The sequence below is a fragment of the Harpia harpyja genome, chromosome 13 (assembly GCF_026419915.1).
Source record: "Harpia harpyja isolate bHarHar1 chromosome 13, bHarHar1 primary haplotype, whole genome shotgun sequence".
Taxonomy (NCBI): Eukaryota; Metazoa; Chordata; class Aves; order Accipitriformes; family Accipitridae; genus Harpia; species Harpia harpyja.
Genome location: NC_068952.1, coordinates 29551321 through 29577705, shown reverse-complemented (window position 1 = coordinate 29577705; position 26385 = coordinate 29551321). Strand labels below are relative to the sequence as shown.

Sequence of the window (26385 nt, the reverse complement as noted above, 5' to 3'; positions counted from 1 at the left end):
AGGAAGCGGCCTCCAAGTCAAATGCTTATAGTTGAGTGATTTTTATGACTGCTAATAACAGCTGTAGCTATGCAACCTAAGGTAATAAGGCAACCAAATCTATGCCTTAAGGCATTCACCTTCAGGGCCAGGAAGGAACTGTTTCTGTCCAGCTGCTGGTCTCATTTGAAGGCTCTTCTGGCACCTTTTGAATTCTTTTCATGTATTCCTGTTAAAAATGATGGTTGTTGCTGTCATAAAATAATTTTAAAACCGCAGCAGGACATTTTTATTATTAACGTGAAAGTAAGACATGTGTTCATGTATTGTGACAGAGATTAGAAGGACCAACCTTGTTAAATTTATAGAGAGGTCACTCCCGCTGATGCATAGCTTCTGCAGAACTGCCTTGGTTTTTTTTCTTTAGCAACTGCATACTGACTCCTCTGGAAATGAGACAATTTCATGGCAGCTCCCATTAGCACTGATAACTGTGAAATTAGCTATTACCACATCTCCATGTTGGTACCGTGAAAGAAGGAACACCTGCAAGGGACTATTAATAGTAGGGCCAGAAAAGGGGAAGGCAGCTACACAAAGCCAAAAGGCAATGCAATTCAGCATGACCGTTACATTGGGAGATGGTGGATTAGGCCACGGTTTGTGCAATTCACTGCTATGGTGGAAGTTTTCAGCACGGACGTTGAGCTAAATGCTGTTTCCCTGTGGGAAAAGAGGAACATGATATTGTCATGCTTTTTGACTTGAGATGTTGGCTGGTGTCAGGGTCTTGCAAGGTATTTGCATTGAAAGGATGTGCTGTTGACTTCTGAAGAGTGTATCAACATCTCTGTTTGTGGGGAAGAAATAAGAGTGTTTCCTAGGCAAGTGCGAGGCTCACAGTTCTGGGCCTTTTCCAGCTGGAATTCAGCCCCTTAAAAGTGCCTTTCTTGCAACACCACTCTGTTGGTACCTCTCTTGTTTTCACTTCTGCACATCTTCAGTGCATTTTTGGACCAATAGCCAATCCCCCACATTTACATTTAGCCCCACTGAACCCTTCTGAACATTTGGTGTAACTTTTGAGCAGCTCTGCATTCAACCTTGCATAAAGGCTCCTATTCTGGCTATCCTAGCCTAATGTAAATCTTAGGACTCAGACACATGATCAGCTTGATAACTTTTTAGCAAGCTTACTAATACATGGTAACTGTGAATGCATATTCATAGTTTACAGCAAATTCAAGATAATTTGACTTGGTTTCTTTGACTTAGGTCTAGACAAGTGATTGTAAGATAAATCATTATTACCTTGTGTTTGCCACAGGCTAAGGGTGTGCACGTGGACTGCTGTTATGACTCAGCAGGGCAACTTATTTCTGTGCTTGAGCCCTCATAATCTCATACAATGCCAGTCAGCATTCAGAAAGAAAACTGGCTCCTAGACAGCTTTACAAATGATGAGTTGAATGGTTCACCTGAGTATGTGCAACTTCAGTGACTTTAATTTCATTGTGAGCATTTAAGCTGATAACAACATTTTAAGAACTAAATTTCATGCAGAAGACTGGGTACTTTGCAGTCCTCAATGTTTCCTGTGGAATCGAGCCCAAACAGAGGTATCAGAAAAAGATGCTTTCTTCTTCAGGAATGAGACAAATTGCTCTTTTTAGGATGAGAGGTCTTACTGAAATGCAGGTAATACACTGGAAGATGTGTTGTAGCATTGCTTAAGCTAAATTGAAATGGAGGGAAGGGACCCATCAACTTGATGACTAGACACTAAGATCTGAACACAGTATTTCTTTTTTAAAGCTTTCTTTGCTGCTTGCAGGTTTCAGTGGATTTTCAGAAGAGCTGAGAGTACTTGGAGCCTTAGACCTGTCTTGAGAGATGCAAATTTAGCAAAGCAGTAAAATGTGCACCTTGAGTTTTATTCCACTAAAGATGGATCAGGATATACAAGACTCTCCTCAGAGTCCTTTCAGATGATGAGTTGTTAAAATTTCAGTGAGGCAGCAAAAGAGAAAGCTGCGTAAGCAGTATTAACAATTGTTGGTGTCAGAGGTTAACTTTTATTTAATCAGTTTTTAAAAATGTACTTCTACGTGAAGACGATTTAGGAAAGTGTATGGAAAAGGATACTACAGAATAAATCTTCAAACGTAGAATATTTGATGAGTTGAGAAAGGTTTCACAGTCTCTCTCAACTCAGATTTCCCAGGGTTCTATATGGCTTGGTCCAAAATATGCCTGGCTTCTAAATGAGTTGACTCTTCTCTGCAAGCAGCTCTTTTGTATTTGTTCAGCAGTTCATGCCTCATGCAAGATTCAAGTCCTCTCGTTCCTCCATTTATAAGGTACATTACTGATAGTCTTGTGACCTAACACACAGAGAAAACAATTTGTATTATTGTGGTATCTGCCAGCACTAAGATAATTAAATCTTTGGCAGCAGTTTATAGAAAAGCTGATACTCATCATTTCTTTCTGATGGGGAAGCCACTGGGATGGTACTAGTTTCTAAATAGATTCAAGGCATTTGCTAGATCCCTGGGGGTCAAACCCATGCACCTTTCCATGAGCAGCTGGGTAAGAGACCTGTCAGATGTGTACTGATCTTGCCCCCCAAAAAGGTCAGCTCTTGAGGTGATTATGTGTGGGGGCTGAATTTGCATTATGCCACATTCTTATGCAATAATCATTGCAGGAATCTCTAAGCCTGTCAGATTTTTTTAATACTGGAAATGAAGTAGTTCTCTCTCCTCATGTGTTTTCATGGTAGAACTTGATCATAATGTCTTTTAAATAATGACTAATGATCCGGTTCATACACCTATGTGTGGAAAAACTAATGGTGTTTTTTATTGTTTACTCTCTTGCTAGCTATAGAAAGAGGTTGCTTTCTGGGTCAATACTGCCATTTAAGTTAAGCCCACATGCTGACACACTCTGGTAGCTTCTAGACCTGTTCTTGTCAACTGACAAGTGAAAGGTCAATGCCTTACAGATCACTGTTTGTGATAGGGAAACAGCTACAGTAAGATTTGAACTTCTTACGATGCCTTGACATTGCTGGCAGGTTAGTAACTGATCAGAGAAATAAAAGTTTGTTTTCATAACAAATGTATTACTCCTGTACATAGTGAACTAGAGAGACTTGTGCCTCAGCTTCAGAAGTGCAGTCACTTCATTTAGCTGCTCCCCCATGTGTACAGACAGACAGAATTCAGACGTGCTCATCTTTCATAGTCCACACACGCTCTTCATTGTGTCACTAGTTATTTTAGCACAATTAGCCTGGCTGCTGAGGTCTTAAAAGGTAGCTGATGCAACAAGGGATTACAGCGTGGTCACTGAATACGGATGTTCAAAATCAACTTTAACTGAGCCACACAAAAGAAAGGCCTTTTCTCTTGTGAAATGGTAGGAATCTGGTAGCAAATAAAAGTCATAGTAGAAAAAGATCCAATTAATTTCCAGCTGCACAGCTTTATAATGCAGCAGCAAGATATACAGGTAATTAGGAGAATTAACAACTTTATAAAAGTAGATTTAAAAAAAACTTCTGAAAGCTATAGGTGGCCTCAGCTTTCCCACAGCTTGCCATGTTATTGTTGTCTTCTTGACGAGAAAGGAAGCAGTTTTATTGTGTTGCTGCACAGTATCTTTTTGCATTGCTGAAATGCCTAGAGACACAAAACTGAGACCAGAACCTCTTTTTGCTAGCTGCTGTTCCTATTTTTCATTTGCAGAGTAAGTATGGGAATATGCCAGCTGGGAACCCTTACATTGCTGCTCTGTCCACAGAGACTTGGCTGGTGGAGCTTCATGAATGAGAGGCATATTTGGGTCTAGCTGGTGGTGCTTTACTCACAAGGGATAGCTCACAGTCTTGCAGGGGTCTGCCCATGGGGAGTCTGCTTCACCGGGGGAGCTCTGGGGTATGGAGGGTGAGCAGATTTACATCTCAGGATGGCTATCCCGCCTGTAGCTTCCTTGGGGAGCAATAGGAGAGGCTGGCATGATCCTGAATGGACATCAGAAAACATTGAAGGCATTGAGGAAGGTGAGCTATGACAGCTGTTGTGTTTTTGTAACAAGGTAGAGGCCTTACCTTTCAGAAAATAGTTTGATAATGAAGTAGTAGCCAATAAATAAAATTTGCAGGCTATGTCACTCAGACTAAAGGAGCACTGCAGACTAGAATCTGCAACTTCTATACAAGGGCTAAGTTCAGTTGAGGTAGATATTTGCTGTCCTGAATGCTTCAGATCATGCAATTTCTCCTTCTCCAATATTTTTTTCGTCTGTTTGCTTTTCTGCTTAGTAAATATATTGGTACAAAGTAAGCGAGCAAGAAGCAGGCTTGGTCAATACTATTTCAGACTCAATATACTGATTCCTTTTGATGTAGATAGAGTACTAACTATTTCTTCCATGGATTACTTGGTTCAGGAGGGCACTGGCAAGCTGAGAAAAGTGAATTCATTGCTAAGCTTGACTAAAATGAGTCTATGTCTCTCATGTCTCAGTGGTGGTTGTTGCTTGGGAATGTGCATCAACTTATATTTATCAAGTTAAGGTCTGTATGGGAATTTGCTGATCAAGCAAATGAACCATTGTCATAGGCTTAATAGAACAGATTTTATAATAAAGCTTTCATTATTGCCAATGCAATTCTTATTCGGTATTTTTGAGGAGAGTGCGCTCAAGAAGTAACTCACAGATTTTCAGGCAGTACTGTTGCACTGTATGGTTTTGGTTTTGTTTGTTTTACTTTGTGTTTCAGTTCAAAAGTCTAGGGCGAGAATGTGCAGAGTGAATGAGTGAAACTAAGAGGGAGAATACTGGATGGCTGAGTGTGGTGGGTTGACCCTGGCTGGGTGCCAGGTGCCCACCAAAGCTGCTCTATCACTCCCCCTCCTCAGCTGGACAGGGGGGAGAAAATATAACAAAAGGCTTGTGGGTCAAGATAAGGACAGTTTAATAAAATGAAAGCAAAGGTTGCGTGTGAAAGCAAAGAAAAACAAATGATGTTATTCTCTACTTCGCATCAGCAGGCAATGTCTAGCCACTTCGTGGGAAGTAGAGCTTCAGTACGCGTAGTGGTTGCACCGGAAGACAAAAATGCCCCCCATCTGTCTCCCTTTACTTAGCTTTTATATCTGAGCTGACGTTGTATGGTATGGAATATCTGTTTGGTTAGTTTAGGTCAGCTGTCCTGGTTATGTCCCCTCCCAAGATCTTGCCCAGCCCCAGCCTGCTGTTGAGGGGGGGGGGCAAAAATGTTGGAGAGACAGCCTTGATGCTGTGTCAGCACTGCTCAGCAGTAGCCAAAACACTGGTGTGTTATTAACACCTTTCTAGCTACCAATGCAGAGCACAGCACTACGAGGGCTACTATGGGGAGAATTAACTCCATCTCAGCCAGACCCAATACACTGAGAAAATAGTGTCATTATTTACAATGGAAAATACAGCATAAAATAAAAAACTTCAAAAATACTCTTTTGTGAGGCAGAACTCTTAGGAGGAAGAATCAGAGGAAAATGTCTTACAGTAGAGAAATCCATCGTTATTTGGATGTCTGATCAGCTGTTGGATCAGCCTCTAAGTAGCTGATCTTATTCAGTGATTTGCTGTAAACTATTTCATTTAATGGTATGGGTTCTTGAGCATGAGATGGAACGAACTGTATCATGGCAGTTTTGATGGGAGAATGTGCCCATGTCTGCGGAAATTGGGATTTCATCTGTGCTGAGGAGTGCACTGGATCTGTGTTAAATAGCTATCTTGTTTATAGGGGGACATGGGAGGTGGCTGCAACAGTCAAAGGTTATCTTTCTTTTGGACAGCAGGAAGCTGGAGGTTGCAATTAAGCTCTAGGTGCTGTTGTGGTAACTAAGTAATGTTTGAGTAAAAGTAGTTTATGCTAAATAGAGTCTGACTCTTCCTTGTTAGATGCAAAGCATAATCAGCATTCTTGTCATCCCAGTGATTCCCCCTTTGAAAAAAACTGACTCTTTCTAAGGTGCACTGTTTTGTGTTTAGGCACAAAATCTGTGCTGTTATGGTAGCCCCTTCCGCTAGATCAGTATTTCAGATTTTATGTGCAGATTTGAATAAAGCAGGAGCAAAGCATGCCCAAGGACCCTCTCTAGAGTTTCAGTATTCACAATGAGTAGTGAGTTGCCTTTGCTAAGCAGTATTTGGTATGTCTACATCCAAGAAAGAGACTGAATGCAGCAGACTTTATGCATGTCCTTTTTCAGCCTCTTCCTCATAGAACACATTCTTTTGACAGGAAAGGACTATCAGGAGTTACTGTCTTGCTCTTGCTCACACAGTGTCTATATCAGCAGTTGCAGCGGTCTCGAGCTATAGCAGCTTAGTATTCTGCTGTGAGAGAAAAAGGTCATAATCAAATGGCAAGATGCTATAAGACTATGCCAGAGCCCTTATCTACAAGAACTTGCTACCATTTCAAAATTATTTTTTCTAAAGGTGGATTTTGTCCTGAATAATTCCTTAAATGTCACCTCTGTTGTAGTGAGTGAGTTGTGACAGATACAGAGTATGTTCTTGGTACTCTGTGGTATATTAAAGATGACTGACTTAGCAAATCCCCACCACTTTCAAGTTGCTCTGATTGAATGGTGTAATTGTTCCTTTTTGCCCTGTGAAGGGTGTGTTAAAATTAATTTGATAGTTGTGTGGGCAGCACAAGATTCCTCTTTCCTTCTGCCCCCAAGACCCCACTTCAATTTACTGGTAGTTCATTAAACCCTCTACCAGATTTATCTCAAAGCGTTTGAAGCTGTATTTAACAATGATATTTGAAACTGACTCTTAAGTATTTCCCTTTTATATTTTCACATGCTAACCTCTCCCAACAACACTCTAAAATTATGAAAATGAAATATAGTAAATGTCAAATTATCCACATTTCTCTTTTTTCTTTTTGGCACTGAGCACAGTGGATCCCAGCTGTCACCTTGTCTTTTGAATGCTACCATACATAAGTTCATGCTGCACTTTTTTGTTACTGCGTAGAACTTAATGCAGAACTTCCATGTTAGGTAAAAGGGGTGATGTCAATATTTCCAGAGGGGCTCAGATAAAATACCCAAATTGTAGGAAGAGGACCTACTACTTATTGATACATTCCCTTGTTGAGAGATGGCTTGTCTAGGTGAAGTAGAACTCCAATATTTCCTTCATTAATGTCCCTTCTGCTGAAGAGACTCAAGAATTGTCAGCTCCTGCTCTGTGTGTTTTCTGATGCTGCTTCCTATAATCAAGTTACTATAATTCTGCTGAAATTTGTAGTGGCTGGGAAGCTGGTGGCTTCCCGAAGACTTAAGATTTTTATCTTGTTCTGCAATCCACCACACTGTCACATCAGACAGCGAACTCTTGTACACTGAGGAAAGTGGAAGAATTCTTCGAGTTTTCAAAATTAATTTGTAAACTAGAGTTCTCGCCTCAACCTGTAAGAATTGGTAGGGGTAGGTCAAGCCCAGGAAAACCAGGGTCGCTTAGTTCTTGGGAAGGATTTGGTATTCTATACATGTGTCAGAAAAAAGACACATGTGAATGATGTACTGTGAGATGCCTCTCCCGGTGCTTCATCACTTCCATAGACCAGAAACCAGGCTCCTTGAGCTAAACAGGAAGAATAACTTTATCTTGTTATGACTGAGAGTAAACTGTGATGAGCCAAAAGGAGTTGGACAGAAGGTAAAAGATTAATATTTCAGAAGAGCCAGAACACCTGACTGCATAATGGAAAACTTGAAATTAAGCTGCTAAGCTTGTGTTCTAAGCAGGTTTATAAGAATTGATGATGTTTTTGGTGTGCTAAAGCTTAGAGAGGTATCCTTTAGAGCTTCCCTCCACTCATCTTTTAAAGGGAGGGTCTTTAAGAAGAACCTTTTTCTTGGTTAATGTAGACATTTGCTGCCTAAAATAAGCCAGGAAGTAACTTCATCGGTATTTATTGGGCAGAAAATTCAGTGCTGCTCTGAATCAAGAGTGGATTGCCAAAGAAGTCATTCATGAGTGTGTGTGTGTGTTTATGAAAGAGAGCTTTTTACCTTCAGTTTCTTCTTGCTAGTGAGCCTCTCTCCTGAGATTAGGATCTCTGGACATGGAGGAACACAGATTTGTATCTTGAATTTGCCTTCAGACTGGATAGGTTTCCTGCATTTCTGTGCATCCAGTTCATTCGTCAGTCATTGATGTTAACTAGATTTTGAGGATGTTCCTGAATGCTTCACTACCTCCAGAGCAAAGGATGTTTCACATCTTTCATAAATGCTGACTTCCATTTGTCCAGTAATTTCAGTTGGGAGTCCTCAGTTAGGAGCTTTAGAAACATTAACAATCTTGGCTGTAAAACACCCTTACGCAAATATAATTAACCTCATACTGCATGATGGCAAGTCTTATGCACAGAGTGACTCTTTAATTGGAGTAGGAAGAGAATCTAGCCTGCCTGATACCTGTGGTTTAACTGCAGAGCCATCTTTTTCCTATGAAGTAGAGAATTTAAATCATGACTTATCTCTAGCTCTTGCAGTATACTGTCAGAAAGCAGTGGAAGAGGAGGTTAATGGATGCCTTGCTTTTATGAGACAGGAGAAAAAAATGGGGCCTTGGGAGGGACATCTGTCTTGTTCCATGTGCACTTAAAAGGTTTTTATTGAGGCATGAAAGGTTGTGTGGTTCCACGCTTTGTCTTTTCGCTGCTTATCCAGGCAGTGATGTGCTGCCAACAATTCAATAAAGGAATTTCTCAAAATATATCCTATTTAACTGATCTTCAGCCTCACATATACGCTATGTGGATACTCACAGAAGAGAAGAGAATTGAGGAACTGATTCTTCTTTTTCCCCTTAAATCCAGAAACAGTATCTAGTGAGAGAGACAGCGACACTGAGGCAGATTTACATGAACTGTACTTGCCAGGCATACATTATTGGGGGGGGGGGGGGGGAGTGGGGAAGGCACCCCCCCCCCCCCCCCCCCCCCCGAACAAGAATCTGAGTTTCTCAATGTTCAAAGTGTAATTTTCAACTCTGTCTTTTGAAGTGGGATGGGGAAAAAAAAGAAATTATCTAAGAGCTTTGGAAATGTCTGTTCTATGAGTATTTTTCCTTAAATGCTTGATATATCCTGGGTGCATTTACTCAAGTTTGTGTATGTGTGAACTTCAGTGAGCAATGTCAGAGCAGAAAGGGATAATTTGGTACTGTGACTGGAGGACAGAGTAAATGAGATGGTAAGATTACTTCCAAAGCCCACTCTTCAGTTTAGTATAATAATTTAATTGATTTCTACACTGTCTGATCTACAAGGCAAAAGAAAGAAATGCAACAGAACTGACTCAAAGTCAGTAGTCTCTGGATATATGAATCCTCTGGACTTCTTTCTGCCTATTACTTTATGTATATATATTGAATTCTGGGAATAAGTGAGGACTTACTAGTCAAATATTGTGGGCATGTGTCTAGGTGTCTAGTGAGGTACTCAGCCTGTGGATTGACCCAGATGTACAAATTTGTGCAGTATAAACAATACTCTGATAAGTACCGGACACAAAAAAGGTTCCCAGCCTGGCCCAGAATTTGGCATAGCACTGTCTTTGCCCTTTCATCTCCACTGGCTGCCTGACCAAAGGGACAATTCCATAATTAAATATCAAGTTCTAGTTTGTTATCATCCTGTTCTTGCTTTGATATAAAGAAAAGATAGCAACAGAGTGACTTGAGGAACTCATTCAAGCAAAACCTGATGTTCTGCTTGAGGTTACAAGTGTTGCAGTATCACAGGGTACTTCTGTGGGCTTTTACCTGTATAACATCAAGTGGTGTTACAGGCTTCCCATCTAAGGAATAGTAGAATGTTTGAAATTCAGGGAGATGTTTCCGCTTTCATTGCTTCTAGAGACATTTCACTGTTGAAAAATCCCACATTGGCTGACAAAGTAAGCAAGTGCTAAAACTGGAAACCATTCCTAGATTAGGAGACCCTGGACTGTGATTTAAGCCAGTTCTTTTTTTGTCTTAATTTGTCTGTCTTGTGTTAGGTAAAATAAAGTGTGTTCCCATTTTGGTCCTTGTAATACACTGTCAACTAAGAAGTGTCCCTGCCGAGGCAAACAGTAAATTGATGGAGCTCAAGGACAGACAGTATGTGCATTTGGGAGTTTAGTTCTGACAGAGTTCATACTGAGAAATGGATTTTTACCCAGGAAGTGTGCCAGCCATAGGTAAGGAAACCAGGCAGTGGTGCTGGACCCTCAGGATCAAGAGGGTGCTTACAAGCCCAACATGCCCCATTATGAGTGTCCATCCAGGGCAACTCGGGGAGGGCTCTCTGACGTGGCTGTTTACACTGGAATGCTGCTTTTCACAGATAATACATCAATATCAATGTCAACAGTAGCTTCCTGTTTTCTGCAACAAAGCAAGCTGTGTGAATGAACGGGAAGGAGAGCTGCTGCCTCTCCAGCAGGCTCTGGGGGTCAGTACTTGTCATGGTTTAACCCCAGCCAGCAACTAAGCACCACGCAGCTGCTTGCTCACTTCCCCCCACCCAGTGGGATGGGGGAGAGAATCGGGGAAAAAAAGGTAAAACTCGTGGGTTGAGATAAGAACAGTTTAATAGGACAGAAAGGAAGAAACTAATGATAATAAAGTGACAATAATAATAATAATAATAATAATAATAATAATAGAAGTGGAAGATACAAAACAAGTGATGCACAATGCAATTGCTTACCACTCGCCGACCTGCCCAGTTAGTTCCCGAGCAGCTATCCCTCACAGCTCACTCCCCCCAGTTTATATACTGGGCATGATGTCACATGGTATGGAATACCCCGTTGGCCAGTTTGGGTCAGCTGTCCTGGCTGTGTCCCCTCCCAACTTCTTGTGCCCCTCCAGCCTTCTTGCTGGCTGGGCATAGGAAGCTGAAAAACCCTTGACTTAGTCTAAACATTAGTTGGCAACAACTGAAAACATCAGTGTGTTATCAACATTCTTCTCATACTGAATCCAAGACATAGCACTATACCAGCTACTAGGAGGAAAATTAACTCTGTCCCAGCTGAAACCAGGATAGTACCATACAGATGTTTCACAGCTTGCAGTTTGAGCAGCTGACCATCTCTGTAGTACTTGGACTGTTGTGTAGGACACATGACAAAATAGCAGTACTACTGAAAAGCCTACATTTATATAGAAACAACCCCATTCTGCATCTGTCCATAGTATATGCAATTCCTAAAATTAGTATTATTTATCTGTCTTCTGTCTCTGTCATATGGATAGTGTGGTACTCCACAAATACAGAATTTGTAAATCTTTGATTATTTCCAGGTGCTTCTTCAGTTCCTTTGCATTCTACTATAAGAAAATGTGACCTAAATACAGGCTTTATAAGATCTTCATCCCCATTTATTGGAAAGCATTAGCATTCTATTTGCTGACTAGTTATCTATTTCTCTCTGGGTGCATAGGTGTGGGGGAATGGTTTATATTTATATCTTTCTAAAAGAATCTCATGTCTCTTTGGTATGAGAGTAATTGTTCTGGAGTGCTTGTATTTAAGAACTAGTTATTCAAAAACTTGTAAACCAAGCATCTAATCAGCTTTTGAGGAAGCTTCAGAGTAATACCTTTCAGGCAATTTCCACAATCAGTTTGAGGCTTTTTGTTGCTCTGTTTGCTCTGTGCTGTTCATATTAATAGGACTTATGGACATGGGCATGGATCACCTGAATGTTTCTATAACTGCCAAAATCATTTAGTTACTGCTTTTATGCCCACGTCATGATGGATGTTTTCTGGGTGTCCAAAACACCAAGACACACAAATCCTTTCCTGTTTTGCAGTTGGATGAAATGCCTCCCTCAAGCCTCACCATCTTGCAACTTCAGGGGATCTGCTAACACCAACAGAAATGTGCTGCACTGGCTATGGAAATTCATATTTGAGGCTGCAAATCTTTATTTGGCAGAAGATGGGGAGGTTATGATTGCAATTGAGATTGTAGTTGAGATAAGCCAACTCATCAACTTCTTAACTGTTGTCAGGTTGCCATGGAAGTGAGTGGCACTTCCTGGTGACACTGTTAGCAGAGGCAATTGATTAATGATGATCCATCCCTGATTTTCAGATATATGAATTGGATGTACTAGGATGAGGTTAGGTTTATATGTGTACTCTGCTCTGAAGGGAGAGCTTTTTAAATCTGTCTGCTTAGCAGTTCCCAACATGTTAGGTGATAAAACTGGTTTTAGGATAATTTGAGGGGATAGGGGAGAGTCTTGTGCTAGTTCACTGCAAACATAAATAGCTGAGTTAGAAAAAATATGGAAAATTTGAGGAATTATTGCTTAGTGAATTCAAGTGTATTGGATGCCCCAAGTGGACATACATAGGTTAGCAGAACACTGAAGAACAAATATCTGTTTGCCTGCATGCTGGAAATGTAGGGAGGTATCCTGGCAGCCAGCCTAAATTCCTGCTTTTTAACAGTAGTACGAGATGATTTAAATCCAGGATTTCAGCTTCTGAGAGCTCTGCTCATTCAGTGTAGTGAATCGGTAAATTAGAAGGGCTCAGTGTGTGACTAACATGATAGGGGCGCTTTCAGCAATTTTACTGGTTCCTCATGAAATAGAGTGGCTAGTTTAGCATTCCTGTTCTTGAAGCATTACAACTGATTGGCCTAAAAATATGTAAAATAAGGATAAACTCTTAGATTACCCTCTTAGCCATAGTAGAATGGGTAACAATTCTCTATAAAAGGAACAGAGGTGGCTTGATAGTTGGTCTAAAAAATGTTGCCATATCACATGTCTCTTCCCCTCCCAAATACAAATCACAGTTCTTCAACTTTGCCTTTAATAACTGAAACGTTTAATAGCTGAAATAAAGCAAGCCTAACTGGAAAAAGAACTACAGGATGATCTCAAGTGCCTTTCTTGATGTGCCTCACAAAGATGTTCTGTTGTTATTGTGGTGGTAAGGACAGGCATGAGAACTGAAATTGAACATGCGAGAGACTGGTTCTTGCAAACTTTTTGCAGGAGGAAGGAAGCTATGCCTGGATGATTGCTAGCAATAATTTGGGAGTGTTCTTTTTAGGCATATGTTGCAATTTTGTGACACGCTAACAAAAGTTATTTGTGGTTGAAATGAGGGAAAGAGGAAAGCGAAGTTGTTAGAAATTGCATGAAGTACAATATATGACATCACACCACTGTAAGTTCATGCAGAAGTAATAGTCAAGAAACTGAAATCAAAGTTTTGAGGAGGTACTTCAATAGGGCTGACCTAGCTTTCTCTGAACTCAATAAAGATCTTTCAGTTAATTTGGGGAGAGCTGGGTCAAGTCTGGTTAAACTCCATATGCTTTTTCCAGACAATGAATGGCTGAGATGAGGCTTCCTCACAGGGGAAAAAATGTCAAATGGGCCATCAGAAGAATGAAATCACGGGATTTTTAAAACCTTTTAAGAAAGCCAGTGAAAGTGAGTGGTAATGATCCCAATTTTCCAGAGAGATGATAAATAGTCTAGGATCCCAAGGGACTCCTTCCTATGGTGCATGCTGGCTTTTCTGGAGAAAGGTAACAAAAATACTTAATACACTAGTGCTGTTATTTTACAAAAGCAAACAAATGTATTTTTTTTTCCTGAAGTAAAATATAAATATCTTACATGTATCTAAGCTGTCTCTCTTGTACCCTGAGGTAAAACTGAGCAAGGATTATGGTTTACTCTTTCTTTTCCGTATGGATGGAAAGCCATAGACATTATTGACATTTCTAGTGATGGGATGAATTTATCCCATTAGTTTTAATGCAGACAAGGTTAGAGCTAAGCCAAAGTACTGTAGATCAGCATGACAGAAGCAATAAACTTGTTCACAGAGCAGCAAAGATGTAGTGAATGGAATGCCTTTCTTACTCCATCTGCAACCCAGAGGTACTTCTGGATGAGGAGGGGTCAGCTAGTGAGCTTTAGCTGATGACACTTTTGTTCTTTTCTGTCTTCAGATATCTCAGCTTATGACAGAGACTAGTCGAGAGGGCCTGACTGAAGCAGCATTGAACCGCTACAATGCAGATAAACCCTCCTTGTACAGCTTCCCTGCTTCCCAGAGCACGTATGTTGCCAGTGAAGTATCCACAGGCACCTCCGTGGCAGCATCATTTTTTGCCAGGTAAGAGAGATTTCTCAGATTTTCCTTCTCTGGAAACATAATTTCTTTCAAAGGAGATGATTCTGTAGTGAAGAAGTGGGGTTGACAGACTACAGCACACATGTTGAAATATGGCTATAGATACAGATCTATCACAAACTTGCAGGAATTACCATGAAAATGTTGTTTAATCCACCTGTATGCATTTGTCTGTAAGATGGGGATGATACTTCTACCCTCTTCTGCAAAACGTCCCTTTAATTCTTGATTTGGGTTAAAATGTGATTGTGCTCCCAAAATAATACCTGATTTAGTGACATTTTTGGAGGGGTGTATCCCTGAATGAGAAGGGCCCATCCACATAATTTTCTGAGATAGGCAATTAATTGTAGAGCTAACTGGAGGTGGATAGTTCTGTTCGGCGGGCCACCTTCAGGCTTTATTGAATTTACTTCCATCTAGGGAAATTATCAAGATTTCCATTTTCAGACTTAAAAGTTAAGGTTTCTGATTTCAGTTTCTGTTCCTGCCATGCTGTTGAGTTGACCTGAGGGCCTAAATTCAGCCTCAGAACACCCTTTCTGTTGAATATTCAGCCAATGTTTCAGAAAAATCTCAGTGAGATAAAGTGTCATTAAAAAAAATCTTATGACTGTCTTTATTAATTTTTCAGTAAAAATGGTTTGTTTAGTGGCCGTAGCAGCTAATAAGTGAAATATCCATTATCAACAATGGAAATATTTTTCTGTGCAGAAATATGCTCTGCAGGACATAATCTGCATATATTTGCAGAATATAATCTTTTTAGCCCAGTTGAATCCTTATGTAACTGAAGAAGTTGAAATAATCCTTGTCTCTTAATGCTTTTCAATAATTACAAGACTGACTTGGGAAGAGTTGTGGAAGTTATGAAATAAGAGAATAACCTATTTTTACAGCACTTCCAATCCAGTCTAGTGAGAGATCTGAATTTCAAAACATGGAGTGAACTTTTGAGTGAACACCTCAGGCATATTCAGATTAATTTCCTACCCTTTAGAGAGCCAACTATTAGTAATTCCACATGATTCTATTTTATTTTAAAGGTAAATGGAAAACTTATGAAGTTGTTGGGCTCTGTAAATCTGGAAAGAAGATTTTCCTCTCCTATTTTTCCTCACAAACATGAGGACTGCATATGTTCAGTCAGTGTCACACAAGTGAGTCATTAAGAGGATTAAGAATAGCATTTTAGAAGATCCAGTGAATATTGTTTGGGGCAGCTCTGCCATTTTTTCTCTACAGATGTGATGCTGCAATAGCAAGTGTGAATGATGACAGTGGTCTCAATTTGCTGCCCTTTTCTGTTTAACTGCAAGTTTAAATTAAAGTTGCTGAATGTACTCATATGGTAATATCTAACAAGAGTGCAGATTGGGATTAGCACATATTTTAGCATGAATTGATTTATGAAGATGGTTTAACTCATTTGTTCTTCATTGTTTCACTGTTTTATGCTGAGAGAATTCATTTGCTCTTAATATACTTTGCTGAAATGTAGGAAACTAATTAAATTTACTCAAAATCCCTAGTGTGTATCACAGCATTTTAAGTAGAACTCTGTTAAGTTTCTAGCTGGTGGTGTGAATTCTTGGGTGTGCTTGGCCCAGCAGAGATCTCACGTTTAGACTGTTTATTTTTAAACTGTACTTAGCAAGACAAAAATGCCTGGTTCAGTTTGGGGTATTGCATAATTACATTAATATCACTTATATAAGTCAGTTTTGTTCTGGTCTTCAAGTTATATCATCTGCTGACAGTTCAAGCAGCAAATCCAAGTCAGTCGTTCACTGCTTGACCTTTTGACAAGAAAATGCACAACTTGTTTTCAAAATGTGGATCTCATTAATTTTTGTTTTACAACTTATGTGTCTATTTGCATTTTTGTAAAGTGGTGGTAAGAAGCGTAAAAACCCACATGTATGTGTATTATGAAATACAAAGTAGAAGGCAGTGGTTGTCAAACTCATTAATGTGGTGCGCTGTTTACAATATGAAACAGTCATTTGTACCAGGCATATGAATTCTAAACTTTTGCTTTTTCTGATTGTAAGTGGCACACGGAGTACTGACTAGCAGCTATGCCTGTTTTTTTTGAACGTGTGTCACATATGATGTTTACATGGTCAGTAAGTAAGAAATTATTACACAGCCAGGGAAATTTGCTAATGTGAAGCTGAAGTTGGAAGTAGAAGAGTAGAAAATATTCTTTTGAAATTTGAATAATGTCCCACAGTATTCCACTCTAAGTTCCCTAACAAGGAGAGCAAACCTCAGATGAGGTTCAGATATGAAAGTCATCCATCATCAGGAAAAAACCCAATTAACTAAAATGCTGCAGTATGGAGGAAATGTCAAGGCATCCATGGGAACTTTTGGTTGTAATTACCTGAGAAACATCAGGAGTGCAATACTGGGAGCTCATAATTTTTCTGTTCTCAGGCACTGCTAGTCTAACAGTGATACTCACTTGATTGGCTTACAGCTGGCATTGAGCCATGGAGAAGTGTCTGAAGACCACAGTGACTCTCAATCTTTTGAAAAGCCAGGAGACTTATCAGTTGTCTCAATACTTGACTTTTATGTTTCATGATCTATAGCTGACAGATTTCCAAGCCAGCTAAAGGGGCTGCAACCTGTGAATTGTCATTTGTCGGGATATCGCTGCAAGAGAACTTATGATATGTCAGGATTCCCATGGGACAGTATGTGAGTGTTTTAAAGGAGCGAACATTGAAAACTGTCCAAAGTGCTCTGCTGGTAGGCTTATGAATAATGGATGATACAGGTATGAATAATGAATTTCTAATGGTGATTCTGACACAGAAACTGAATTCAATCGATCGTACTTTTAAAGATAAGCACCAAATTTGCCTTTCTGTTCAGGGTTATCACTCATTTTTGTCTCAGATATCCTCCAATCCATGCTAATTTACCATCATCTTGCTTCTTAGTACACATTTGTGATGAAAATAATTCATTTAGTGAATGTGAAATAATGGTAAGATTCTTTACACAAAAAGAGCATTTTAGGATTTTTGCCTCCAGTTTGGATCTTTGTCATAAGACGCACTGCGTTTTTCGGCCATCGCAGTCTCAGGTGTACTAACCTCTTGCCTTGTGTCCTCCAAGCGCAATGTAGGAGTGTGCCACCTCCAGTTAAGAGAGAAGTATATGCTGGTGCTGATGATGCCAAAGAACTGAGGGAAGGGCCTTCTGTTGCTCATCTCCCTGGTATCTTTGTAAAGCTCTAGCAGGTCAAGGGGCATTGTACTGAACCTTGTTCCTATCTATGCTGGTTTCTACGTGGAGAAAATTTCTGGGACTCTGACTTCAGCTTTGGCCTGGCTACTCCATAAACAAGCCTGCCCTTCTGAATAAAACTTCTCTGTTGTGACTGGGCTGTAGAATTTCATTAGTCTCTCAAAGGGTGATAGCATGGTGCAGAAACTAGAACTCAAAACTGGACCAGAGCTTTTCAATACAATACCTAAAAGTTTTTGGGATCTTGGTATTGTTCCTTGTTTGCCTTGTCACAGTAAGCTTGCTTCCTTGGAAAGGAAGAACTTTTATTGCATCAGGACAAAGGAGAAACTTAAAAGCCCATTTCACTTTGGACCTCAAAAAAAGGTAAAAATTTTTGAGAAGGAGATATTTTTAAATGGTAGTCTTGAAAATTGTTTCCTGTTGCTGGTCAGGAAATGTAGCAGTGTATCTTGAACAAAAGCCCGCCTCGGTCTGAAATCAGATATAGTCATATTTGGATTAATTGAGCCTAATGGGAATATAGATAATCTTGAAAGTAGCCTGAAAAATCTGTTCTAGGGATCATTTTCCACGTCTTTATGCAGCTTGAACACTAAGCAGGGCCACGCAATGCTACTGTTGTAGGTGTAGCAAGGCATGTTTTCCAAATGAAATGCAGAAATGTCTGGATTTTTTTAAAACTTCTTATTTTGAGACAAAATAAGAATAGAAAACCTTAGCTTCATGTATAACTGACATGTAGCTACTCAGCATGGGATAAGCTCTAGTTACAATTACCTCCATTCTTGGAAAAACTGCTGGTGACCCTTTCCACACTCATTCTCCATCCCAGTGTGGTTTGGCAGCTGGGGGAGGAGGAGGTGAGGCAATGCCTTACTGGCAAGGGGTATTGTGAATGTTGTGTTCAAAATGCTGCTGAATGCTCCACAGATTTCCCTTCCACTCCTGAGAATCTTTTTTGAATCTTTTTAAAAATTCTGGTACATATTGCATGAACCACAAAGCTTTTAGGAGGACAGTATTTGTGGGTCCCTCTTGTTAAAGCCACTGTGCTGTTTTGATGACTTAGCACTCCAGAGACCCCAGAATCTCATGCCTCACTTTTTTTGCACGTACGTGATAAACTGTCGGCTTATCACGCAACTTTTGATGATTGCTGGTTTTCCTTATAGGTGCAATATTATGTGACTTTTGTTGAAACTTAAAGTAATGAGCTAGTCTGCACAATCTTTCTGCTTATGGGGAAAATTTTTAAAGCCCAAAGGCTTAGAATCCAGGAACACCAGGACTTTTCCTTAAAGACTGTGTATTGGTTTAAATTAATCATACCATTTTAAGGTCCTGGCTTGAATTTTTCGGAGGTCTGGGGGAAGTTCACAAAAACAAACTTTTCCTGGCATTGCAACAGAGGGTTTGTCAGAACATATGCAGCAAAAGCAGGTAAGAAACAGAGGCAGCAGCTAGTAGAGAAGGAAATGGGTTGGAGTGGGTGTCCCTGTACCACAGAGCCCAGCTTTGGCTTGGGAAGCTCCGTGGGAGAAGCATTTGATTTGTATCAGTAGTCTGGCTGTAAGTGGTGTAGCTGAAGTGTTACGCTAGCAGATGTAGAGCCAGGTCTGGAATCTCCCAGAGGGCGAAAGCTGCTTGTCCTGTGCCCTGTGCCTTTCTGAAGAAAGTTCTGTTGAAGTTTTAAATGTTTTTGAATAGTCTGAACTGCAGATGACTCGGATGAAAGTGCTTTTTCATGAACTGCTCTTTCAAGCCATGCAGTGGTTCCCTGGTTTAGGCACTGCTTGAGAAGTCCTTGATGTCAAATACTGGTGACCACAACATCCCTAAGAGAAAATTATTTTCTGCGACTTAGGTGAAAACATATTTTGGTTTCTTGCTGTCTAAACTATGCAGAACCTAACAGGATTTTCTTTCATTAGCTGAACAAACTAAACTTAATGGTTAAATTGCAGTCAGTCTCAGACATTTTGATGAACTATATATTAACAACCCTGATCAGAATTTCTACTCTTTTCCCTCATCCTCATCATATACTGCATAAGAAATACGTAAAAAGGGGAATGTTGAGATAAAAGATCCATAGACTGTCTTTCAGTAGGAATGCTGGCAGCAAGTTTTAAAACATCTGTAAATAATTTTCACAAATATTTCTACCTTCAAAGCCTGTCTTGGGGCTGACTAGTAGGGGAAATTTCATTCACAATGATCTCAGTCAACCTGAAAGACCATGAAACAAATATTTAAAATTGGCACCTAGGTTTGAGTGCACAACTTCAGGGGGCTGTTTTTTCATATTTGCTCAACATTCATCAGAAATGTAGGAGATCTATGTTCATAGTCACTGTTTTCTGTGCTCCCCATTACTGTGAGAGCCCCAACTAACAGGCCATTTCTGCTTCCTGTTGTTGGTGTTATTTCATGTGTATAAAGTAAATGCCAACCAAAAGGGAATCTTGACTCTCCTGCAGCCAAAGGCGGCTGGCAGTTGGGGCATAAAGAATACTCTTTTTCTATGGTTCAATGTAAACAAAATAAAAATGTCCTAGCAGGAAAGACTGTGTGAGCTACATGCAAGAATAGCCAGTGCCTAGTAGTGGAGGCAATGATCTGATACAGAATAAAAAAATTAGGACTTAAGTGCCACATCTGGATGAGGGAAAGCAAAGGTATTTGAATGATTTCTAATTTTGCATAGTAGTTCTATCTTGGGTGCCAAACAATTTCCAGTGATTTTTTTTTTTTTTTTCCCCCCAAAGCTGACACATTCCCCATGGCAGTTTTGTTTGAATCTGTTCATATCTTTTGATTACAAAAAAGTTCAGCAACAAGATTCCAGACGAGGTCTGTTTGTAATAGGAAGTCTGTAGGGTACATGTCCGAAACCATGGTGTTTGAATCTTTAGATACTTGCACACTGCTGCTATTTAAACAGAAACTTAAGAAAATATATCCACATTTAGACCTGGGTTGGAAATCTAGTTGTGATATGTTTAATTTGGCATTGGGCTGTAAACAGAAATAATTTGAACCTTCATGCCAGTTAGATCCACTGTATGTTGGCTGCAGATCAATAGCTTTTATTCATAGCTCAAAATACAGATAATGGACCCTGATTTTTAAACAGGATTTTGGGAGCGTTCCATGGAGCTACAAAAAGAAGTAAGCTAAAATTACCCTTAGATTATCATAGAATACTATACTTGCAGGGGTGTGCCATCTGCTTAGCCTCAAAGTACGTAACTGACAAAAAGGATGTAAATCCTCCTCATGTTCCCAGTGTCAAAGTAATCCAGTTCAGATGTACAGGGGCGTTTACCTTAAGTTAACAAATATAGTTTTCTGGACTAAACGTGTTTTAAAAATAATTATTTAGAACAATGTAAAGTAAAAGATTACTATCCAGGAACAATTTATTGACCATTGAACAGAGAAATTAAGATTCCAATCCACAAAAGGTATGTTACTTTGATGATATGTCCGTATTGAAATATGCTACACCTGCTTCTGTGCACTGCACAAAGTGAGTGTTTTCTGATCTGCACTTGCCCCACATATGGTATGTTTAGTATTGATGGTAATGGCAATCACTGAATAATGTTGTTATTGAAATGGTCATCAAGATTTCGAGTTTCTTGTGTAACTAGCCTTTCAGAGTCTTGAGAAATCTCGATAATTTTCTAAGTAAAGCTCCCCTTTCTTCCCTTTTTCTTTGGGAAGTTTTGAGATACTATGTTGTTTCTCTGTGATGCAGTCCCCAATTCCATCTTATGAATATCTGGTACTGTAAAGCAAAGAACACAGACCATGAAATTTTTTGTGCTTAAGAGATTATTTTAAAATAGATGTCTCCTTATTTTAAAATACTTGTCTCCTAAGTATAATTCATTATATTAATTGTTTCTAATATATATTGCCTGAAAAGCAGAATCTTAGAGTTTTTTGAATTCCTGTAATGATCTGTGGTGTTTATTTACAACTTTTTGTTTCTGTAAATGTGTGAGTGCTTTGCATAATTTTCATTTTTACTTTTTTATGTACACAAGTTTGTGAACTTGCATCTAGAATTCATTTTCACTATTAATTTTTAAATGATCAGTTATGTTCAATTTTTAAATTAAAAAAATTCATCTGGGAATACAGTACATTTATATGTGCTTCTCCCTCCTTTTTTTCTGTCTGCTTATTTTCTCAATTACAACTCCCTGAAAATTTATGGTAACTAGGGACTCCATTAGCTAGTAAGCAAACACTGTCCATCTCTCTCCAATCCTAGAGTCAATAACTGATTATATTACAATGAAAAGAGCCAGTAATGCAAACACCTACTTAATCTACTTCACGCAATGTACATGCTTTGTAGAAGCTCTGTTATGTAGTCTCTGTCGAGGCAGAAGGTAACCAAGACACTTCCTGTCTTCAGTAGTTAGCAATGGCCTTTGTCTGATGTTTCTGAGATGTTGCCTTAGCTTAAAGTTTGCTTTCTCTATTTGTACCTCACTGATTGCTGCTATTACAGATGAGAAGTTTTAGACCTGTAAATGACTGTACTGGCCCCATTCTTGCTGCAACTCTCATGTCTTGGATGTTGTGTACTGATAAATGCTTTGCATTCCTGGGAAGAATATTGGATGCTGATGATACGGCACTGAGGCACTGATTATTTTTGTGTTTTGCTAAGGAAGGAGGCAATTTTTCATGGATTTGTATTCCTAATTGTCCTAGGTGATTTCAAGCATTCAGTACAAAAGTACCTAGGTGTATGGAAGCTGAACTCCTGCTGCTCTCCATACACTATGCTAAAACAGAGGCAACTTCTTTTCTACTTCTCGCCATGTCTTGTGATTTCCTGCTGATTTCAATAGATCACAAAAGGGGAGGCTAACTAAGGAGAGGTTTGGCCTTCTAATTTCTAAGAGGTGGTTTTTGGGGTGCCAGAGTCCTTGTTACGTGAACACCTGTTCCCTGCTGATTTAGGAAAACTTAAAAGGAACTCAGGCTATTTCCTTCCCTCGGCGCTACCTTTCCCTACACCTGACATGTACATTGAGAAAAATTGCTAGCAGCATGTACAGTAATCCCTCAGCACCTGTTACCAAAGACTCTTGGTGTTTAATCTTGCCTTTTAGTCTTAGGGCAGTGGAAATAAAAACGGTCAGCATTAATCTTCTGACTTCTAGTATAGTTGTGACTGCCAACTATAGTATAGGCAACCTCGTGTTGATTTACTGTTTTGCATATTTCTTGCTTCCATTAAACCTTGACATAAGAGTTTTGATTTATAGTGTCTCTATCTTGGCTTGTGGAGAGAGAAAGATGAATTGATGTAGTTGCACTGTCTATAGCAGAAAATTATATGCACCATCAGTTGTTTTTTCCCTCTGTTTTTAACACCATCAAACTAACCTTCACTCAAAGAGATCATAAATCCATAGTAAGAAGACTTTTTCCTAAACACCTGGAAGTTCAGAGTGGCAAGCTTTGTATTCCAATTACTGCTTTCCTGTTACAAGAAGTACTGTTACAGCGCTGCCCCAGCAGCCTTGAAATTCCAGCTGTGATTTACCCTGTCTGTAGAGTTCTCTACCACCTGCTCAAAGAGTCAGTGTTTTCTTAACCTTGAGAGCAATCTATTCAGCTGCTGAATGGTTTTTCCTTACAATTACCAGTGAATACAGACCATTTTATTTTCCTTGCTCATAGAATAAAAACTCCAACAAGAAAATGGGTTGAAATGTTGACGTATTTGTTTATTGCCAAATAATTTAACATTAGGTAGACAACTGCCAGTTGGGCTTGTATATAAGCATCCCTGGGATGTGGTTATAAAATATGATAAGACCACAGTACACCTGTGTACATGACTAGGTGGATTGTGGCAAATAGAGATTTAGAACCTCACCTCTTTGCTCAGCTGTAGATTGAACATGATGCCCATTTTACAACTGCTGTCCACTGGCTTATTTCAGTCAAACTATTAGTTTGGTCTTTTCTGAGTAACTCAAGTTCAGGATTACATGCGTGCATTGCATGCAGGATGGGCTCCAGACCATTCTACCACGCATCTTGATTTGACACTACTAGCTGCCTTTCAGGAGACAGACCTGTTAAAGGATAAAACAAGAAATTAATGTACACATTTAGGAAATAAGTAATTACAGGAACATTGCAGCTAATGATTTCCCTGTGAATGCATTTCTTGAGATTTCATGACTTTGGGCTGTAGCTTTAGAGGTTTTCTTATGATTGGGGAATTCTAGAGGGAATTCAAGTGTATTTTCTGTTGCTTAATAAAGAATTGGCAGTGATTTCTTCAGTCAAAGTGTTCACAGGGTCTGCCTTTTCTATTCAGCTGTCTGTTTTCAGGAAATTAATACACAATTTCTTTAAGACCTCTATTCTTCTGGTTAACATTGGTCAATGGATTCAAATGTCCTTTTAGGGTATAGTCAGAGAGATTCACATAGATTGTATATTAGTCATCCTCATTTCTTTGAATAACCAGGCTAAAAACTGCTGCTGATAAATAGTGAGGCAATCTTTGGTTTTATTATCCCAACAGTCATGACAGAAAGGAACCAAGGTAGTTACTCTGTTGTGAGAATTACAGCAGTAATCTCTTTGAATCTAAGAAAGAATCCTGGATAAGTGAAAACTGTGGAAATTTAGGCAAAGGCAGAAAAGACAATATTAGCAAAATGTATTTCCATTTCTTTTTGGAATACCTCTTTGTATGCAAATAAAGGGAGAAATCAGCCAGCCTTTTATTAGAATGGAAAAAGTACATAGAGAGAAATTGCACAGTATTGTGTCTCTTGTTCAAGCTATCTGTAAGCAAGCTGAGTTACTAACCTGTCCAGGATAGAGCATGTCAACACTGTATGAAAGTTCAGATTTGCCTGTTTCTCCTTTTGCTTTTTATTACTGAAAGAGAAACAAATTAATGTGAATCTAAGCTTTTTCACTGCAATAGCTATTCCTTTTCCAGCTCTCCCACCATGTTTGTCCCTTCCTACAGCAGCATCAACCTGTTATTAAGACAGAACTACTTTAATTCAGCTATGTGATGTTGTGGAAATATCTGACTAGTTGTGCAAGGTGAAAGACATCTGAGTTATGTCCAAATATGTATTTCTAATATGTGCAAGACAGCACTGTTCAGAGATTCCCAAGGGCCCCATGGCCTTTAGTTCAGGGCAGTTAATTAGCCCTGGACTTCCTGTTTGAACCTTGCTTATTCTGATTTATTTTGGTTGTCTCCATAGGACACTACACAGTAGGGTGTGTGCTCCAAAGCTGGCATTTCTGTTGGCCTCAACTATTACCTGTCACAAGTGAGACACAAACCATCATGAGATAAAGCAAAAGAGAATTTCTTGGACCTTTGAGCTGTAAGAGTCTTTAGGTTTCACACGCAGAGATTCTTGGTTGTTTTTTGTTTTGTGGTGTGTCATGTGTCGTCCCGTCCCCCCCCCGCATGCATGAAGGTCAGAAGTGGACTTGCATAATGAAAGCTGAGAAGAATAATCCTATGATTCCACAGGTTGAAGCGAAACATTTTGTATTGCAGAACTTGTGAAATAATGCTGTGAACTCATAGGAATGAGGAATACATATATCTCTTGAATCAAGCTATGCATGGGAATGGGACTAGAAGGAAGGAAAACAAAATAAATCTCTGAAAAGGAAATATAAGTATTTCACTAAATCATGAAATTCTGGGAACACCAGTGAGCTATATGCCACTATTTACGGGTTTAGTGGAGCAATCCAGGTCTCCAGGAACAATACTGGACTTGACATTAATCCAGGGCAAACAGGAAAATACCAGTGATGGGATACAATTTAAAAAAAAATATATATATATTGCCAATGAGTTTAGGATTATGGAAAACAGGTGTTGGGTCATATTGGCTTGAATTGTTTTTCCTGAGGTGATTACATATTTAGTTAAAGTACAACTGATACAATACAATCTATGTGGATTTCCCTGAGCTATTTGAGTTAACACCCTGTGAATTCTTGATGAATACTTTACAGCAACACGAAACAAATTGGGAATGCATTAAATAGACTAAACTAGATGAAATATGTATTATATTAAATGACTCTGCTCCTGTTGGGATTCTGTGGAGATACAGAATGCCATAGGGCATTAACTGGAAAAATATCGTTAAACCTTTCAGGTGGTGTTGGGAAGGTTGTTAGTAACAGATTGCTTAGTCCTCTGGACCAACAATAGGTGTAACATCAATGCCAAATGTAATATCATAAAGCCAATAGTAAAGAATGTAGACCATGCTTACAGAATAGGAACCTATGTACTGAGAAGCGCTTACTGGAAAGGATCTCTGTGTCATGGTTAATTAGTTGCATGTGAGCACACAGTGGGACACTGTGGTCAGGAGGGCTAATGCAACTCTTGAATATCTGTAAGAATAAGAACATATGAAGAGAGACTGGGAAGTGACTTTAACTCTGCGTTAGGATTAGATATGGCCACTGCTAGAATAGTCTGTCTAGTTCTGATGTCCACAGTCAAGAAAGATGTTGAAAAAATGTAGAAGCCTCAGAGAAGAGACACTAAGATGATTAGAAGTTTGGAAAACATGCCTTCCAACAGCTTGAGTTTAGTTTATCAAACAGATATAGAAAGAGATGTGTTGACAGTGTGCAGGGAACCTCTGCAGGGAACAGAAACGTGATACTAGAGGATTCCAGTCTAGCAGACAAAAGCATGTCAAGATGTAATGGCAGGAAGTTGAATCTAGACAAACTCAGAATCATAATGAAGTGTGCATGTTTAGGAAGCATGTTTAGGAAAGGGCAATGACCTGCTGAAATGAACAAGAGTAGCAGAGAGTTCTCTTT

General features: G+C 39.4%; 1 protein-coding gene across 1 annotated transcript in view; it reads left to right on the top strand.

The window, feature by feature from the left end:
* The window catches only part of KIF26B (kinesin family member 26B), a 317496-nt gene that overhangs the window by 111167 nt on the left and 179944 nt on the right, over positions 1-26385 (top strand). The window contains exon 4 of the mRNA XM_052806304.1: positions 14054-14220. Within this exon, the coding sequence (XP_052662264.1) occupies positions 14054-14220 (167 nt within the window). The remainder of the gene's footprint in view (positions 1-14053; positions 14221-26385) is intronic.